The sequence below is a fragment of the Camelus bactrianus genome, chromosome 5 (genome assembly GCF_048773025.1).
Source record: "Camelus bactrianus isolate YW-2024 breed Bactrian camel chromosome 5, ASM4877302v1, whole genome shotgun sequence".
NCBI classification, from domain to species: domain Eukaryota; kingdom Metazoa; phylum Chordata; class Mammalia; order Artiodactyla; family Camelidae; genus Camelus; species Camelus bactrianus.
The window spans coordinates 93,225,166-93,245,908 of NC_133543.1; the positions used below are offsets into that span (position 1 = coordinate 93,225,166).

The 20,743-nt window shown below is 40.0% G+C and overlaps 1 protein-coding gene across 8 annotated transcripts in view; it reads right to left on the reverse strand.

Moving 5' to 3' along the window:
- DOCK10 (dedicator of cytokinesis 10) overlaps window positions 1–20,743 on the reverse strand; it is a 241,667-nt gene that overhangs the window by 87,240 nt on the left and 133,684 nt on the right. For all 8 annotated transcript variants that reach the window (XM_074364399.1, XM_074364398.1, XM_074364396.1 and 5 more), the window contains exons 5-11: window positions 12,632–12,704; window positions 12,233–12,355; window positions 11,858–11,992; window positions 4,272–4,455; window positions 2,975–3,060; window positions 2,616–2,699; window positions 2,340–2,495 (exon numbers count right to left, since the gene is read on the reverse strand). In XM_074364399.1, the coding sequence (XP_074220500.1) occupies window positions 2,340–2,495; window positions 2,616–2,699; window positions 2,975–3,060; window positions 4,272–4,455; window positions 11,858–11,992; window positions 12,233–12,355; window positions 12,632–12,704 (841 nt within the window). The remainder of the gene's footprint in view (window positions 1–2,339; window positions 2,496–2,615; window positions 2,700–2,974; window positions 3,061–4,271; window positions 4,456–11,857; window positions 11,993–12,232; window positions 12,356–12,631; window positions 12,705–20,743) is intronic.

Consider the following 20,743-nt stretch of genomic DNA (forward strand, 5'->3'; position numbering starts at 1 on the left):
GCTAGGGACTCATCCTTGAGATTCCTTCCCCACCCCCATCCTGTCTATCCAACATATCAGAAAAACCTTTCAGTTCAATTTACAAAGCATCAGTCATATCCACCCATTTCTCTCCTTCCTCCTGGCCAGCCCTCATGCCAGGCATGCTGTGAACTGTGGCAGGAGACTTCTAACTGCCTTCCCTGGTCAACTCTTTTGTTTCCTCCAATCCATTCTTCTGATGGGATGCTTTAAAACCACAAATTAGATCACACCATTTTAAAGTGCTTTAGAACCTTGAATAGCCTCCACTCACACTTAGGATAAATCCGAGCTCATCACTACAGCTTATAAGACCCTGCCTAATCTTACCCCGTACTGTTTCTGCCCCCTCATCTTGGCCTGCCTTTCCCGTCAGTCCCTAGAACTTGCTACGACTTATCTGTCTCAGGGCACGCACATGTGTTCTTTCTTCTGCCTGCAACCTTTTCCCCTGACCTGACTTCATCCTTCTCAACCTTTGGTCTCTGTTCAAATGTCACCGCCTCAGAGAGGCTTTCCAGGCTCACCCCACCTGAGGCAGCCCTTTTCCCAGTTCCTCTGCATCACATCTCTCTACAGTGACTTATCTGAAAGAACTTTGCATAATGCACAATCATCTTGATTATTTTCTTGTTTTCTTATTTACTCCCTGTCTTTTCAAAAAAGAATCTGATCTTCAAGAGGCCAGGGGTCTTGTCCATCACGCTCCCTGCTGTTCCTCCTGTACCTAGAACAAGTCTGACTCACTGAAAAAGTGTTTGCTGGACAAAGAATACATTTGACTTCAACGACTTTCACTCTTATTCACATACTTAGTGCACAGTTACAGTCACAAAACACGACGAAGCTTCACTTTGAGGGCTCTTCCCTTACCGGTGATACATTTCCGTTTCAGCTCACTTGTCAACAAGAATCTCACATGTAACATTAAAAATATCATACCTTGCATGCATCGTATGTATAAACTTCAAAGCAATTTCCCACGTATTAGAATAACAGTGAATATTTAACAAGTGCTCACTATGCACCAAGCACTGTCTAAATACTTTCCATATATTACCTCGTTTAATCTTCACGATGACTTTTAGTTCCTGTTATTTTTCCCCATTTACAAAGGAGGAGACTGAGGGTAAAGCCACCTGCCCAGTGTGCCACCAGGGGTTAAGTGGGAAAGCCAGATGCGTGCTACTTGATTCTCCTCGTTAAACCTGAGGTCCGTAGCATCTACAGTTATCCCTCTACACTACCAGGAAGAAGGATGCTCAGAGAATAGTGAGGTGCCTGAAGACCCAAGGGCAGTAGGTGTTCGAGTCTTTCTGAAAGACTCCACCCATTCCGCCAGCCACTCTCTGTCAAACTAACAAGGCTCGCTTCACTCCATCATAAACAGAGATGTGCAGGGGACCGCGTGTGCAACTTGCAGAGAGAACTTAATGCTGTTTTTCCCTTCCAAAAGCAAATGTGGCTTATATCATGGATCTGTTAAGGTGAAAGATGACAACTGATTTACTAGAAATTAGGTCAGAATGCATTAAGAAAGAATGAAAGGGAACGTGCTGATATAGTAACAATGATGTTTGATGGTAGGATTATGAATGATTTTTATTTTCTTCTTTATAGTTCAACCTTTAATAATGTCTATTCTCAAAAAATGTCCCATTCCTTCTCATAAATTTACAATTAGTATAGAATTGTCCCCTAGAATACTAAGAGAGAACTGTCAAGAGAGCCCACTTGATAGGAAGAACATCTTGTATTGATTTAATGAGCACAATGATGTTCCCAAAATATCAGTGAAGCATCTTTTTTTCCTACCATTTACACGTATTATTTATTTAACATTTGTCTCATATTACTTTACTTGGGTCACTATCTAACCTTGTCTTAAGCAGTAATAGCTGTGAAATCACAAGATGGACTTGTTCGTTATAAATACTCTCTAACATACATTAAAATTAACATATAAATATTAAAATAAATGTGTTGTTTTAAAAGGCATCTCAAGTTCCACCAGGAAGATACAAACAGTATCTTTGGAGACTCTGAACCACTGTGCTGATTTAATGGGATGCATTTTAGAGCTAGTCCCTTTGATGCTTCTTTCTTTAAGCTAAAAGGGGAATTTGGCGGCAGCATGTTGACAATTCCACTTCAGAACACTGTGCACTTTTGTCATGTGGGAAAATGTGTCAGTCATACCCCCTGGTCCACTAGAGGGTATGAACTCAGTGCCTGGGGTTATCAGGAATAGAAAAGATTCTGACTGGGGTGCTTGATGTTGGCTGACTGGTACTGGACGTAATGGAAGAGAAACTTACATTTGTTACCGGGTCATTTTCATTCTCTGTAACGCATCCCTGAAGATTTAAGTTGAGAGCTTTACAAATGACCATGATTCTCTTGGCAGCTTTTTCTTCGAATGGTTTGATCACAAGCTCAGGTTCTAAATGGTCCTTTTTCTGAAATTTCAAGCTCTGAAACAAATTTGGAAAGTTTCACTCGACAAATACACATCACAAGAAAAGAGATTCTAAATTATAAACCACAGTCGTACAAATCAAGTTCACGTCTGCTTAGAGAGAATTCCAACTTACGTCTATATCTGGATCCAGGGAGAACAGATTCAGCCTCTCCAAGTTTCGAGTTGTTTTGACAGTCTCTTCCGTTTCTGTGAGGTACTACAGAGAAAACCGTGTTAGCGCTTCGCATCTAAACAGCCGGTTACCTACAGCCCAGCCCCACCCACATGGCCAAGGTGTAGCTCCTTGGGATTATTTCTGCTTTTAATATCATCCAGAACACTCGGCCAACCTTATAAAAACATGCTCTTATTTTTTGACTGCTGGACTGCTTCGTCTAAATCTTAAAAGAAAGCATTTCCATCTTTTCCATGAAAGCAGTAAGTCACAAGTAATGCAAGTTTATTTGCATAGTCAAATGTCAGCTTTATTACTTTGGTGAAGTCCGGGTGTAGGCTGTTCTCTGAAGACTCTGTTTCCTCTGGCGTGCATTCACAAGTTATAGAATTATCCAGGGAATCTTGAAAACACATACCAAGACCGGGTTATTAAATAATCCTCATGAATCACACATTTCCCTAGCCTGTGACATCTCAAAACTGGGTTCGACTCATGAGTGATGAGGGTTGGTGAGCAGACACCTTCACTGAGTCCTGGCTCTGGTATTGTTAAAAGAGCTGGGTTTGGAAATCAGACCATTTGGGGATTCTTCCCATGACACCATCCTGTGCCCATAAGGACCCTGGACCCGTTCAATACTGCATGTTTACTTGGCTGACTTCATCAACACATACTAAAGTTTTCTTATATATGTATATATTTTTGATGATTCTGACTCTCAGGCCATCAATTTAAAACCCACATTCTAACTTCAGTTAGTTAAACTCTTTAAGACTCTCTGATCAGTAATCTAGTTGATTATTATTCAGTAAATCAAGAAGGTATAACACCTACTATGGTATATAGCAGTGGTGTTAAAATCAATAATCATTTTCTTTCTCATTATTCCGTGACTCTCTCCCATGATACTTAAGACTACCAGAATTTAAAGACTTTGGTTTTAATGCACCATGGTGTTGTGCAAAATGTCTTAAAATAGTTGTCCTATAGGAGAGGTGACAGGGTGAACTTGTCTTCCACGTGGCTATGGACCTGTTTCTCTCCCCTACTTTTCACCCCTTCTTTCCTCTCTCTTACTCTCTTCTCTTTGCCTAGAATGGATTAGAAACTTAAGAAAGAATTAGGATGGACAGAAGAAAATTTTTTTATCTTATATAAAACTCTCTAACATCACGCAAAACGTATGGAACTCTCACCTTCAGGCTGATCTCAGTGGGGTTAAAAAGCACAGTGAAAGATGCCTTTCAACTAAAAGGAAGCAACGCCTACTTGCCTTTACAGAGTATAGCATTCATTAATTAAATTTAAAGAAAAGCTATAAAACACAGACTAGCCCTGCTCACATCCCATCAATCATGGGCACATTTTTAATATTGCTGACAAACGATTCTCAAGATCATTTGCTCGGTGTCAGCCGCAGATCCTGGCCAGTCAACTCAAAATCATCCCTCTGGCTGGTGCTGGCTATTTAGTAAAAGTAAAGGGTTGGGGTGATTTCCTGGAGCTAACAGTTCAGCACTGGATGAGCCGGACCTGACGGCTACCACAGTTACTAGAAGCTGAAATGAACCAAATGCACAGGACGCACTGGGCAAAGGGAGGGAAGCTCACCCAGCCCCAGATCCGTGAGCTCCGTGCTCCTCCTGCCCTGAAGGGCCCCCTCCGGACTGATCTGCAGGACACGGTTGAGGGTGTGGATCCAGTCATCCATATCTGACTCCGTTTCAGCAGCCAACACAAAATAGGTCAGGTCATTCATTTTCAATTCAAAGGCGTATTTTCTCAGTCTGTTATTCTGTAGTAGAAAAGGAAAGAAAAACATCAGATAATCAGTCTTAGAGAGTGAGAGACTTTTTTTTTTTTTAACACTTTTATTGTGGTATGGTTCCCATACAGTAAACTACACATATTTCACATGTACAATTTGATGACTTTTGATAGATGGATACACCCACAAAACCACCACCACAATCAAGATAGCTAACATTCCTATCACTCCCCAAGACGGGCAGACAGACTGTTCTTAATGGTTCTTTCCAAGTGAGGACGTAACATAAAGGCGATCTTACAAAACAGGACAATAATTTAGATGGGTCAGAATCACTTTGTTTGGTTTCTTTCAAGGCTTTTTGCATAAGGAGATATTTTATGTAAGTTGTCATTGACCGGATGAGCACGTTGCTTAAAAACGTCCTCGTCAGGCACATGTGGGGCTTCCTTCAAACAGCTGCAGTGAGTTTGCTGCCTTTACTTTCTCACCTTGTGTTCCATTCACAACTCACTCCAGTTGAGCTTTTGACCCCATTACCTCCCAGAGGCTGCACTTGCCAAGGTCACGAACAAACCCATGTTGCTGTACTCTGCAAGGGAAGTCTCTTTCTTCACATCTTCCTTGACCTTTCAGCAGAATTAAGACCGTGGCCACTCCCTCCATCTTGAAACCCACCTATCTCTGGTTTCTGTGACCACACTCTTCTCTGGTTCTCCTTCCTCCTGAATGGTGACCACTTTTCAGTCACCTCTACTGGATCGTCCTTATCTTGGTGACTTGTAATGCTACCTTCAGCTCTCCCTGAGACTCCTTTCTTTCTCATCTGGTCCAATGATTTTAAATGACATCCATATGCCAGAGGTCCCCAATTCCTTTCTGACTCTGGCTTCTCGGTCAACCTCCAGACTCTTCTCTAACTTGACATCTCTACTTTGCATTTTGTGACCAACCCATGGGGCTTTGTTCTAGTTCCCTGGATGTGCTCCCATCATATGGTTTGCTGCTGCCACAAAGGTCTGAAACAACCCTCCCACCCCAGTCACCAGGCAGGTATTCCCCCCTCGTGTACTTAGGTGACTTGTGTTCACTCTTTGGATTGCAACGGAATCTCTCCCCAGGGGGAGAGGGACAGAAGCTCCACACACCCTCCCACACGGTCCCCTGGGTGCTCACAGAGGAGGTCCAAACCGTCTGTGATCTGCACTGACACAGAGAGTCTAAGGACAGAGACAGATGGCTGAGAGCAGGCGTAAAAGAGACATGCTTCCTATTACAGTATGATATCTTTCAAGAAACAACAGGAACAGAAAGAGACACTCAGGAAAGAACTACAAATGTCCAGAGCTCAGAATATAGCTTTTTTTTTTTTAATGGAAGTAAAGTTGATTTATAATGTTGTGTTAGTTTCAGGTGTACAGCAAAGTGATTCAGTGATACATATGTATAGTTATATATACATACATATATTCTTTTTCATATTAGTTTTCATTATAGGTTATTACTAGATATTGAATACAGTTCCCTGTACTGCACAATTAGTGCTGCTCTATTTTATATATAGTCATTTGTATCTATTAAACCCTAAATCCTAATTTATCTCTCTTTCCCCTATGGTTTTAGTAACCGTAAATTTGTTTTCTATGTCTGTGAGTCTATTTCTGGCTTGTAAATTATCATATGATATGACTTATATGTGGAATCTAAAAAAAAAAGATACAGAGTGTAGCTTTTGCTAGGATCTTGTTAAGAATCTGAATATAGCAAAATGCAAACAAATCTCAGTGTTTTCTTGAAAACAAACCAATGAGAAGAGTCTGCCTGAATAATTTGATGTAAACAATGGGGACAGGCAGATGCAAAGCCATGTAAAATGCTTATTTTGGATCCAAATTATAAGCGAGTTGAGCTGTAACCTGCTTTCAAATGCAGATGCCAAGGAACTAATAAAAAATACTACAAAACACTAACAAAACTTGATTTTCTAAATTGCATTCTGTATGTGAATTAAGTATGATTGCCAACTTCAACAATATTATTAATTTTTTTAAAAATTTGATGAAAGTATAACAAGCCCTTGTTTCTTATAAAACAGGGGTATTTATAAATGACATAAGTATTCTATCCACAACTTCTCAAAAACCAAATTATCTTTTTCTCCTTGGAGTGAAATAGAGCTACTTGCAGTGCAAAGAAGCTTATGCTGCAGAAGATTAAGATGCCTGAGTGGTTTTCTGTCTCTCTGTAATCTCCAAGATAATGGCAAATAAAACAGCAAAAAAGAAAAGACAAAAGTAGAAAAACAATGGGACATTTTAATAATCTTGAAATGCAACGTTAAGTCATTTAAATGATAATCAAAGAGTAATCATACTCCTCTTCCTCCTCCTCAAATTCTCCTCTATTTCCCTGAAATCAGTATCCTCGGCGGCCGATGCAACTACTTTGTTCATTCAGGCTCACCGCTCTTTCCACATGACTGCATAAGCAAACTGTTAATATGTCCTAATGCCATATGATGTGCTCAATAAATTGTGGCAAGCTGGTCTCTTTCCACAATATTCATCTGGAAAAGTTTTGAAACAGACACTCCAATGGAGCCACCAAAACCAATGGAGGGCTGAATCTCGAAGGAAGTTATCCAAGCAAAATAGGCCATTGCACCTATCGTGTTGCTAGTAGATTTTCCAGAACATTGCAGAAAGAAGAGTTTTAAAAGGAAACACACACCATCATACCCAGGTTCCTGGCGCTGGTGGTTACCATCCAGGCAATCCTTTCCATTGTGTGTATGTTAATTTATTCATTCATTCAACAAAAATTTATTGGCTTTCTTCTATGTGCCAGGTACATAGAATTAAAAAATATTCACGTAAAGTGCTTGCCTTCACTGAACTTACATTTTAGTGTAATGGAATATCAGGAAACAAATGAGCAGAAATATAACATGTAACATGTATGCAATATAGATACAGTATGATACATCATCATGCAGTGATAAATGTAACATCATTCTTGCGTATGTTATCAGAACCTACTTTTGAATCAGTCACTCATGTTTAACTATTCATCTATATGTTGTATTTGTTCTGTGTTTTTTTGTGCACCCTCCCAAAGGCCGGAAGTTCTTTGAAGACAGAAGTCACAACCAATTCATGTTTGGCTTTCCCACAACACCTTGCAGATAGCAAATTTTTCAATATGTATTTGCTGAAATAAATCTTACTTAAAACTACACATGAGCATATAGGCTTGTAGTATTTCTTCTGCATATGTGGCTGATGCAGGATGAATGTCTATGTCTATGCAGGTGTGTCCACTGGATGTATGATCGCCAAAGCACCTCCTTGGGCATCTTTCTGTAATTTTGGACAACCATCCGCCTCAAATCTGATTTTGCCATTTATTAGCTCTTTGACTTGGGAAAGCCACTTTATCTGTCTGAGTTTTATTTTAATAAATTGGGACAGGAGTAATGCCTGTTCCATCAACTGCTGTCAAATAATGTGTGAGATGAAGATGACAAATGTCATTCTGGGTTTGATTGTTATCATGGGAAGTGAGATTCTTTACAGCCAAAGTTTGCTAATGGGAGGGTGACAGGTCATATTTGGCTTCTAGATCTGTTTTCCTTGGCAGACGCACTTTTTTTTCTCTCAATTTGACTCCCTTTGCGTGGGCATGCACACACTAGTTGTACACAGTTCAACCTGCTCCCTGTTGTCTCACACCCAACACTACTTCCTTCATGTAATGGCCTGACTGAGCTGCAGAAGGTATCCAAGTTTCGAGATTTTGGTTAAGCACCTAAGGTCACTGTCTTGGAACCCATCTCCACAAAGTGTCAGATCCAGAACCTAGGAGGAAACCAACAGTGTTCAGCACCACCCTCACCCTCATGTAAGCCTTTATGTTGTGAAGGAAAATACTGCAGTGTGAATGAAAATACTGCAACCATATCAGTAAATAAAGAATGCTGAAACCAAGTCATAAGCGGCTGCTGCCACCCCCCAGCGAGGACAGGCCTGCAGCCCAGCCTCTGCAGCCACTCACAATGGTGCCCTCTGACCGGACTTAGAATAACAAAGGACAGGATACTGGCCCTAGATAGCTAGGTGCTTGTCAAAGGAATGAATTCAGTGAGCCTAAATGTTTGCTTCCTCCCATACATAGAAAAGCACTAAATTCTTTAACTTGAGATGCCTGGTTTTCTTTAGATAACAAGCAATCTTTTATTGTTCCAACTACTTGGTCTTTGTTGTAAAGCTCCTATATATCCTAGCTCCTCCCTTCCCTCTTGGGAGCAGTCCCTCAGAGCCATCTGAATGGCTGTCATCCGGGCTCGAGTCCTCCCGTCAAATAAAACATAACTCTTAACTTTTAGGCTGTGCATTTATTTCAGTCGACACTGTATAAAGTGACATCAGTCATTCTCACTGTTGAGGTAGGGGCCCTTGGTAGACAGGATTCTTAGGTTATTCATTCCCTTCACAGTGGCAGGATCTGGGATGAATAGATGGGATAGCAAACTAAAATGGTTTGTTCACTAATGGCTGTTAATAAGCTTAAACACCCTAAGAATGCAGATGGATAGATGGATGGATGGATGGAAGGGTGGATGGATGGTTGGACCAATGAATGAATGCAAACACTCTGAAGGAACAAGGTAGGATAGCAAAGGCCTAAATAACCCTTAGTCTCAGATCAAAACTGAAGCAGCAAAACTCAGAAGTTCTGCTTCAGATTGGGAATGAGGGGTATAAAACAGATCTAATACTGTTTGATGATATTACAAAAAAGATGGAAAACTACCATTAGGTCTTTAGTTTACCAAGATCCAAGAAATTTCCAACTGTAAACATCACCTGAAGTCTCTGAGAAATTTTTTCTACTTGAAGTCATCTTTGAAATATATTTCTAAGATTCCAAGGATTATTCTTAGGAAAACACAGTGATGTAGATTAGGTCTGAAGAAAGCAAACTAAAATGGTTTGTCCACTAAAGACTGTTAATTAGCTTAAACGCCCTAAGAATGCCAGATGGTAGGTAGCACTTTCTGAAGAAAAGTCTATTCTTCTTTTCTGTTTTATTCAAAGGAAACTGACAATGATTCTTGACGAAATAGGTCTGACTCATCCTATTATTCATTTGCTTTGTGCTTTTGTGTGTGTATGTGTTTTGTCTCCAGGCACATTTTGTGCTTGAGAGCTTGCTAGAACAATGACTAAACTTGCACCATCTCATTCAGAATCTTCTTTCCAGATGCAAAAACTTACAAGTCAGAAAGAGTTGTAAGCAAATATATAAGAACTGGGATCCAGTCACAAGGTGACAAGGGACCCAGACGTCTATCTTCCCAAAGTCATCTCAAGGAGCTAAAGGTTCCTCCCTCTATAAAGGGCAACAAGCTCTTGATAAAGAGGAATAAAAATAACGGGATACAAACTAAACCCTTTAAAAGATGTAAATACATATTCCTAAATATTTGAATGGCTATCTATTGGAAAATGAAGTTGGATTATGCAATTGTGTTCCAATGTGCAAAACCTACCTTGGGGATTCTTACCTACATGCCCATATTTTCTATGCATCCTTCCAGCCAACCCAGAAGAGTTTATCACTGTTCTCAGAATATTCCATAGAAAGTGCCATTTTTTACCTCCATTATAGTTCTTGAGACATTGTGTAATAGGTACGTATGAGCCTACATCCCTCTTTGGTTATGACTTACAGGGAACTCCCAATGCTTGAGCACAGCTCCCCAGTACATCATAAGTGCTAAATAAGTTTGTTGGATGAATGAATGAAGAAAGAAAAAAATGGATAAATTAGCAAGTTTAAGTAGAAATTTTAGGAAGGTGAATCAATGTTTTCTAGGAGGGCTTTCCCACAATGGGTTGCTCATCTCTCCACGTTATGGCCTTTGTAATTAATGGAAAGACGAGGGAAGGATGGCTGAAGACACGCTATCTCCCAGATCCTTTTCACACGTTGGCACATTTATTTTAGGTTTACAGATGAGGAACCTTAAATCAAAGAGCTCGGGTAACTTACTCAAAGCTCTCAGACAGTACACGGTAAAACTAGGGTTCAAACACCGACCTCTTCACACCCCAAACTTATGTTTCCCCTTAGATGACATCTTCTTTCTAAGGGATTGTTTAAGCAGAGACTGAAACACAGTCTAAGACAGGATGGAGAAGAGGTTCCTGGAGTGGAAGGTCAGATTGGAGCACTAAGATGTGTGTTCAACAGAGTTACAGGGCTCTTGGAAGAAGAAATTATGCCATCCTCCATACCTCTGCAAACTTAATACGTAAAGAGGGTTACAATGATACGTCTTAAAAGATGATGACTCATCTGCTAGGGCAAGTTTGGAAGTACAGATGGAAAAGAAAATGTTTAAGTTTTTCAGCTCAATGTCTGTAAAATGAAGTTACTGATCTTTAACTTCTTGCTGAAGTATACTTCATATTTCTAAAGCCAAAGAGTCTCCTTTGTGATCAACGACAGAAAACCATCTCCACCCTCCATTAAGACCCTGATTGCCCCCTTCATACGGCAAGTTGGCATCTGTGTTGAAAAGCAATTACCTTTCCCTTCTAGTGGAGTGGTCAGCAACGCTTAATTAATTCTTTCCTTTTAAAGTTCAGCTTGATTACTTCCTGGAGAAATTCCAGATTTTAACAGGTATACCATCCAGATACAGACTAGGTTTAAGTGATTGGAGGTAGGACCCTGTTTTGCATTCACATATCTGAGGGCCCCTGGTATTAATCTGAGATGTAATCTCAGCCATGTAGCAAGCTGTATGAATACCTGCGGCTTGGTGTTAAGATAAAAAATCGTTCTTAGTGGCCTGTGACCAAAAACAGAGTCCTCAACCTCAATGAGCCAACATCTTAATGTGAAATTTGAGATGAGACTGCTAAAACACTTGAGATTTACAGAAGAGGGAATGAAGAGAGCTATTTCATCAGAGTAGAAAGAATAAATTTTTTGAAAATGAGATGCTCAAATGAGGCCTGTGGAATGATTCTGCTTCCCTTTGCCACGGTGTTCCGCGTCAATTTAATACTAAGGAAAAGTGTTTTTCTCACTTCTGGAGCATAAATATTCCTTTCCAACTTCCCCATTCATCTCTCTCCCTTCCGTAACCCTGCTCATTTTCTTTATTCTGGATTTTACCAGCTATTCCATTCTACTTCTTTCTTTGCTTATTTTCTGCTTTACTTTACTTATTGTTTTGTGAAAACAGGTATCTAGGCTGCCTTGTTCTCCACTGAATACTTAGAGTTTGGAACAGTTCTTGGTTCATATCAGATACGCTATAAATATTTTTGGAATGAATGAATGATGATTGGATGAACATATTTTTCAATTAAAAAAAAAAAAAAAAAACCTCAGGGAAAAAGAGATTGCTACTCACCTGCACCACACCTGTACAGGAATCCAAAAAGATGCAGCCTTTGGGTTCTTTGGATATTTTTTCATCTTTGTAGAAGTTCATGATGTAAGAGTTATCTGGCAGCTGAGTCAGCTGGAAGAAGCGCTTTTTGAAGGACTAAACAAAGGGAAAAAAACATAAGGAGGTATGCACGTTCACAGAAATTAGTTTTTCTCATTCTGTCAAGAGTACTCCGTTTCTAGGGCACTGCTCTAGAGAAGAGTATCTCCCTTTCTCATAAATAAAATATGACACCAAACACAAACGCAATGTAAATGGCTCTCTTCTGTTCTGTGACCGAAGGGGGCATGTCAAGAAAGGTGGCAGAAACACAGATGAATCTTGATGGCTCCTTACCCGAACAGTGACGGTATTATTCACGGTGCTGTTAAAATTCCCCTTGTAGAGCCAGCCAGACTTGAAAACGCCGGTTCCTCCCGCTCCCCCACCGCCCTTGGAAGACGAGTGGGAAGTGGTATCCTGTACAAAAGGCATCATTAGCATCACAGCACTCGTCTGTGAATTCCAGATCTTAGACACTGCACTTAAAACCCAGACTTCTTTTCCTCTCTTTGACTCATCTTAAGTAATCATGTTCAATGTCAAAACAAACATGATTCATTTTGCCTAAAAGCCCTCACACCCACAGCTACTGCAGCTTTACGAAAAACTGGGCAGAATTTGAAACACTCTAGTGAAAGATGGGAACTAATTATCCTCATGTTTTAAACATTCCACTTTCAACCATGTACTTACTTCATCCTTATCAGCATCTTCATGGTCAACTTCAAAGGAATGTGAAGGAAGTTTCTCTGGTTTGTATTCTGCTCTGATATTAAAAAAAAAAAAAAATTCTGATTTGTCATTTGAGACACTGCTTTCAGCTGTTCCTTGGGTAACAGCTATTGTGTTGGCTTCCTTACAGGTTTTTATGAAATAATGTAATCTCGTGAGGGTCCCATTTCTTTTGGAAGTATTAACTTTCCTCCATACTATTATATCTTATCTCCAGTAATAAATCTCCATCTTAAACCACAGAATTAATATTTGTACAGATTAACACACAACCTTTTTAATTAGATGAAGGCAAGTGGGACAATTTTAAAGGTTTGATGCTATATATTTTCCTTCCTCCACATTTTGAAGTAGAATGTAAAGTAGTGATATTTTCACCTTTTTTTTTTTTTTGCTTTTATGTTACACGCTGAAGAGTACAGTCATTTGAAGAACCACGTTCCTGAGAACCAACCTGCACTCTGGCCACTAGGCTGCGCTGCTCCCCTAACCGTGACCTCTCCCCAAAGTCTGCACCAACATGACTTAGGGGCAAACTGTGCTCACTTTGGGCATTTCCATGATAGCACAGAAGTGCTTTTATGTCAGAGCATCACTGAGCAACCCAGAGGAACAAGAGTGTACACTTGGCTCTATAAATGGTAAAAATAAGACAAAAATAAACTTTGTCTGGCTAGATTCTATCTAATAACTCATGGTTGAATGGAAACCAGACAAGATCATCTCACATTCAGGCATTCCCTGATACCCAGCTAGAAAACCCTACATGGAGAATTTGCATGGGGTATTTGTTTTCTTCCAAACGATTTCAATTATGTAGAAGTGATCTCAGAATCTGACTATGGAGGAAAAAAGCCCAGGAGCACATTCAACATTCTCATTGCAAACAGTTTCCCATGTTGATGGTATCCCAGATAGGAAGGTGAATGACCGAGGGCTCCTTATACTCAAGTATGCAAAACATGTCCCGACCGCGCATCCACGGAGGGATACAGTGGATTCAAATGGATTCAAGTGGATTCAAAATATTCTTTACCCTCCCTCTGAAAGACATGACAATGCCCATTCTCTGGTCACAGCAGGGAAAGTTAGAGCACAAAAAGGAACACTGTCCTCACTATCAAACTGTGGAAAGCTTGAGATCAGAATCACAGTCTCCATACCTGATCAACATTTTTGTTTTCTGTTGTGGTAAGATCTACGTAAGAATTACCATTTTTACTATTTTTAAGCATACAGTTCAGTAGCAGTAAGTACATTCACGCTGTACAACCAGCACCTCTGTCCATCTCCAAACCATTTTTATTCCCAAAACTGACTCTGTACACATTCAACAATAATTCCCCATTCCCCCTTTCCCCAGTTCTGGGTAATCCTTGGGCTACTTTCTATCTCTATGTATTGGATTATTCCCGGGACTTCAAATGAGTGGAGTCACGCAATATTTGTCTATTCATGTCTGGCTTATTTCACTTAACATAATGTCTTCAAGGTTCATTCATGCTTTGGAAAGGATCAGGATTTCATTTCTTTTTAAGGCTGACCAATATTCCATCATAACCTGATAAGAGTCTGTGCCCCCACAGTCATTTCCACGAAGGTACCCTGGATGTACAGAGTTAGGACTCTCTCCCTGCCGATGCTGAGTGTACATACGCCTCTTAGGATGCTTGCCCGATTCTGTTATCTGTGCACCTGTCTTCTCCCTGCATCAGATTGTACATTTCTTAAAAGCCAGGGACTCTAATGAAGTCCTGTCTACAGCTCATCCAACTTTTTTCTTTCCTGTTGTAGACATGCTCAATATGCATTTGCTGACTGAATTATAGATAGGCAAGATGAACAAGGATATCACAGAAGGGCAATAATATGAAAAGGTATAACTTAAAACTTTGGTTTTGGGAGGCATCCTGGCGATGCTCTTTTTAGCAGTAAAGCACATTTTTGGTGATCAAAATCCTAAGAGGCCCCTCCAACATGTTAAAATGATTTTTTTTAAAATATCTTATAAATAAATAAATGAAAGTGTTACTTGCTACCAAAATTCATAACTACTAAAAATAAAGGTATTCTGGAGTGCACAGTGTTTGATATTGACTATTCCCATAACTGGTGTCTAGAGTCTCATTTCAGTCTTCATTCCAATTTCTTTCTCTATTTTGTTTTGGTTGCACAGTCTCGACAGGACATCCCAAGACCCACAGGTAAGTAGTGGTGAATGACAACAGTCTTATTTAAAAGCCAGAGGCTTGAAAGAAGAGTGGTAGGAAATGTGTATTTCAATGTTATCACCACCACAGGCTCTGACACATGGTTAAGTGCTCGATAAACATTTGCTAATTGATGTATATGAATTTACTTGCATGGGTATGTGTTAGTCCAGCATTCAAAAACATAATTAATACATCATACAGCCTTCCTCATGCATCACTTATGTGCAAGTTCAAAGAAGTTCAAAAATACACACCAAAATAGCAGAGATTTTGTACTGAAGTCTACACATGTACTAAGGAAGTAGCACACTGCTTTTTATTAATTTATATATGCATATAATCAGTCATATGGACACAAATTCTGGGGCTCGATGTCTAGCCTAATCTTGCTATTTTGCTGAGAAGAAAATGAAGTCCATAACAGTTACCCACATAAACTCACAGTGGAAAAGGAGCTCTGAATCCTTATGCCTGAAATGCTGCTTCCTGCATTTAGGATAGGTTAATCCAAACCATCTTTAAGAAGCATGTTAAGTAAGATTGCAGCCATTTTTCTCTCTGTACCTGTAGTTTTTTCTCCTTCTTGCAGAATCTTAGAGACACTCAAGTTTACCTGTGTAAGCTGTCACTGATGTTAACTTGTCCTGCCTTTTCGTTAAGGTCAACCTCATGTGAAGTAGCAGACCACACTGTTATTTGGGGACCACTGGGAAATGCTTCTTATCCCATCAAAAATATTCCTCTTCTCCTTAACAACATCTTGATGTTCCTTGAATCAGAAGCAGTCCCTTTCACCTCTTCACTTGATTGGCAAAATAAAGCCCTTGAACCCAGCCTTTCCCTCTACCCCTGCTCCCCTGAGAGGTGATACGTTGACTGAGATTCATAGGCAGGTTCAAAGGGCTGATTTCAGAACAATTATTTGATGTATTTTTGTCTGCAACAAACATATGAGGGTTCCAAGAGTCTTAAAATGACGGTGGGTCCGTAAAGGCACTATTAAGGAAACATCCCAAGGGGAAGGCAAAGGGATTAGTAGGGAAAACGGAGGACGAGGCAGCAAAGACCAGCTAGAACCTGGAAGGTCACCAGCTGGCTCAGGGACAGCCCTGCACTATATGCTGGTCACTTCCTGTCAGTCTCCCTTTGACCTTGAGACACTTCTGCTCGTTTCTGAATTTTTTATTCTGTCCTCTTTTGCCAGCACGTCTTGTCCTTTCTTCTCTTGCTTACGAAAGAATAATTTTATGGGCATTGGTTCTGAGAATCGTGGCTTGCAACAGTGGCCATGTTCCGCAATCTAACTTTCATTTCTGTGAAGATACTTAAAAACTTACAAACAGAGGGGAGAAGAAACAGCCTTTTAAACTAGCAATGAAATAAGAGCAAAGAATTAAGGAAACAAAATAAGGTTTTCAGGAATCTCTGTGTACAAGGCTAAATACTTGTGAGGGTTTTCCATGTATCTCCCAGTAGAGGATGGGAAATAACAATGAGATACCCTATAAATGGCAGGCAAAGCTTCACAGAAGTCCCTGGATTGAAAGTGACTTATGTACAACTCAGCTCAAAATGCTGTTATTGAGAGAAGCATGGCTAAACCAACTACAGTAGATCCACACCCAGGAACACTACTCAGAAGGGAATGGGAGCTCCTGAAACACGCAACGATGTGGATACGCAAAACACGCAAAAACATCATGTTCAGTCAGAGCAGTCGGAAACACGGGCATATATACGGCATAACTCCAATGTTATGAAGTTCTAGAACAAGTAAGACTAATCTGTGGTGAAGAAAATCAGAACAGTGATTGTCTCTGGGGGAGAGGGAAGGAGGGGTGAGGATTGTCCTGGAAGGGGTAGCAGTGAACTCTTTGAGGGTGATGACAATGTTCCTCATCTCAGTCGGGGTTTCAGTGGTCCAGGTGTACACACGAAGTTATCCAATGGTTCACTTACAACTTGTGAATTTCCTCCTAAAGTGTCCCTCAAAAAAAAAAGTGAACTATGAACATGTACACTCTAGTTGATGGTTTGCATGCTACAGTGTTTAGAAAGGCGGTGGACAGTGTGTTGCTATTTTTCAACTCACTTTGGAATGATCAAAATATCTGATGGACTGATGGTTGGCTAGAGGAATGAGTGGGTCAATGGATAATGTGATAAAATACATACAGTAAAATGTGAAAGATACATTCTGGATGGTGAGAATATGGGTGTGTATTGTGTAAGTTTTTCAGCACTTCTTGTATGTTTAAAAATTTGCATAATGAAATATAGAGGAAATTTTTTAAAAAGTGTTGAAGGGATTATTCAAAGAGTAATGAAAAATGATGTCTCCTGAACTGACTTTCTTTAATGTGAAGGAAAATTTTAAAATTGTGCAAAAACATATATAACTTTTCTCAAAGAAAATGTTGAGTATGAATTTCTGAACTATTCTTCCCTGTTATTTTTGAGGGACAGATGATTTAGAAGAGAGAAGGAAGTGTTGTACAAATAGTGAAACAGTTTTAAAGAATTTCCTAAATGTTACATTTAATATGTGGGTAGGTACTCTGTATTACAATTTGTGAGGTCTCTAAACTCTTCCATAAAGCAAAGTTTTCTTTAAAATTCCCTTTTCAGTTCACTTAAGTATTGTAAGTCAAAAATAAATTATAAGGTATGATAGATAAGATCAGTGAGGTCACTAGCGAAAGTTAACTTACTGCCTTAGTCCCTAGCCATATTGATGCTGCTCATTAAAAAGAAGGTGTAGACCAGTGAGTGCCAACTCAGGTCTTATCTGGGAGCGGGGGATGGGTGCATGCGTATGTTCTTTCACTGCTGGCTTTTCTTAAGTCTAAGGCTACTTGATCAAAGTCAATGTGAGTTGAGAGCTGTCTTAATTCTTGGAGGCCGTTCTTCCTCCTTGTCACTAAATGATCCAGTGCCCAGAGAGGACCTGTCCCATAGAAGCCCTGCAAAAATGCCAACCACGTATCAGAAGATAAATCCCGGAATGAGGAAGCTCGCCTTCTGAGGGAGGGGAGGGCTGATAATTAAGCATAAATAAACAAGATACTTTCCCTGGGTGACAATGGTTGTGAAGAAAATTAAAGAGGGGAAGAGAAAAGAGAGAGTCGGGCAAGGGGAGCAGGTGTAGAAAGGGCGATCACAGACGGCCATTTTGGCTGAGAGTGAGAAGAAGCTGGCCATGTGATGACCGGTGGAAAGACCACTCAGGCACAGTGAACGGTGAGTGAAGGTCTTGGGGAGGGTCAGGCTTGCGGCCTCCAGGAGGGGACCCCTGTTGGGGCTGGAGTACGCGGGGAAGGGAGAGAGACAGGAGGTGAGGTCAGCCGTGTAAGGAAAGGCTCTGGAGCAAGATGGCAGAGTGTTGGGTCCACTGCTGAGGCAGGGGGCTACTGAGGACCCTTTTTTCCATCCCTGTTCCCACTGACCCACAGGGCACAGCCTCCTTGTCTTTCAGTCACCATTGTCATTACTCAGTCTCATGTCTGCAGAGCCGTTAAGCATGGCCCTTCTCTCTTTTGGAGATCATTAAAAGAGAAGCACTTCTGTCTACTGATTGTGAAATTCTCCCCCCAGGAGCCCTGTGGGTCTCTAAAGGGCCTTTGGGCTCCAGAGGTAGAGGGCTCAGCAGGGACCTCGCCCTCTGGTCCTTGAATCCAAACTTAGTTGTCATTTCTAGGCCGTCTTGTTTCTCACTTCTACACTCAAATAAGGAGTGTGGGGATGCCTGAGTGGAGTGAGGCTGGGGGCAAGTTACTAACTCTCTCAGGGCCCTGGTTTCCTTTACACAACAGGGAAAACAGTCCCTGCTCTGTGGGGTTATGCGTGTTCAATGAGGTCACGTACACAGGGCGCCCAGCACACCTGGCACACGGCCTGCACTCGACAAGTGTTCTTTTATGAAAATATCTGTTCCAGTTCAGCCGCACTAAACTGATTCCATTTTATTTGATCTTCAGTCACGAAATATACCCTATGAAATTTTCTCCTTTATGTCAAACCAGCTGTGGTAAAACTTTTCAATATGTTATATATCTCTGTATTTTACCCCACGGGTGAATACAATCTGTGGCATCATATTTTTTTTCTTAGTTTCATATTTTTTAATTGAGGTATAATTGACAGATGACAATATACTAGATTTAGGTGTACAATGCGGTGATTCTACATTTGTATATATTGTGAAAGGATCGCAGTAGGTCTAGTTAACATCGTCACCATTCCTAGCTACTAAAGACTTTTGAGATCTAATCTCTGGACAACTTTCAAATATTCAATAAGGTCTTGTTAACTATAATGACACCAAGCTGTGCATCCCATCCTCATGACTTATTTACTTTAGAATTGGAAGTTTTCATCTATGGACCCCCTTTACTCAATTTGCCCACCCCCATACCTCACCTCTGGCAAAAATCAATCTGTTCTTTGTATTGGTGAGTTTGGCTTTTTCTTGTTTTGTTTTTTGTTTTTCAATTCCACATGTGAGTGAGATCATGTGGTACTTGTCTTTCTCTGTTTGACTTATTTCACTTAGCATAGTGCCCTTAAGGTCTATGCATGTTGTGGAAAATGGCAAGATTTCTTTCTTTTTTATGGCTGAATAGTATTTCACTGTGTATGGGTACCACATTTTCTTTCCTTCATCCACCAGTGGACACTTACCTTGCTTCTGTATCTTGGCTATTGTAAATAAAGCTGTGATGAACATGGGAGTGCATGTATATTTTCAAATTAGTGTTTTTGTTTTCTTAGAATAAATACACTGAAGTGGAATTCTTGGATTATATGGTGGCTCTATTTTTAATATTTTAAGGAATCTCCATACTGTTTTTCATAGTGGCTGTGCTAGTTTACATTCCCACCAAGAGTGCAAAGGGCTCCCTTTTCTCCATCCTCACCAACACTTGTTATCTCCCATTGTTTTGATAGCAACCATTCTAACAGATGTGAGGTGATAATTCATTTTAGCTTTGATACACATTTTCCTGATGATTAATGATACAGAGCATCTTTTCATGTACTGATTGGTCATCTGTAAGTCTTTAGAAAACTGTCTGTTCAGATCCTCTTCCCATTTTTTAATCAGATTGTTTGTTTGTTTGTTTGTTTGTTTAGCTATTGAGTTGTATGTGTTCTTCATATATTTTGGATATTAACTCTTTATCAGGTACATTATTTACAAATATTTTCTCCCATTCAGTAGGTTGATTTTTCACTTTGTTGTTAATTTCCTTTGCTGTGCAGAAGCTTTTTAGTTTGATGTAGTCTCATTAGTTTATTTTTGCTTTTGGAGCCAAATCCAAAAAAATCATTGCCAGAACCAATGTCAAGGAGCTGCCTACCACCTATGTTTTCTTCTAGGAGTTTCATGGTTTCTGTACTTACATTCAAATAGTAAATCCATTTTGAGTTAATTTTGTGCGTGATGTAAGATAGTCTAGTTTCATGCATTTGCTTGTGGCTGTTCAGTTTTCCCAACACCATTTATTGACAAGACTGTCCTTTCCCCACTGTATACTCTTGGCTCCTTTGGCATCACGTATTTTTTTATGACATTCTTATCTTCTGGGAACCCCATTTTCAGTGCCAATTTTTATTTCCAGTGTGTGAAGTCTTTACATTCCACATTCTAGCCTGAAATAAAGTCTCTCTCCAGTATCTTCCTATGAAGAGACGCTAAAAAAAAGTGAGATTCTTAAAAGTCAATCATAACACAATTTCAAATTTGAGGAATAAAAATGAGGGAGAGAAACACACGTCTTTTTTCACTTCTCCATAATTGCAAGTTTTCATTTTACAGCTTCAGCAATCCATAAAAAGAAACACTCAGTTTAATTGGTAG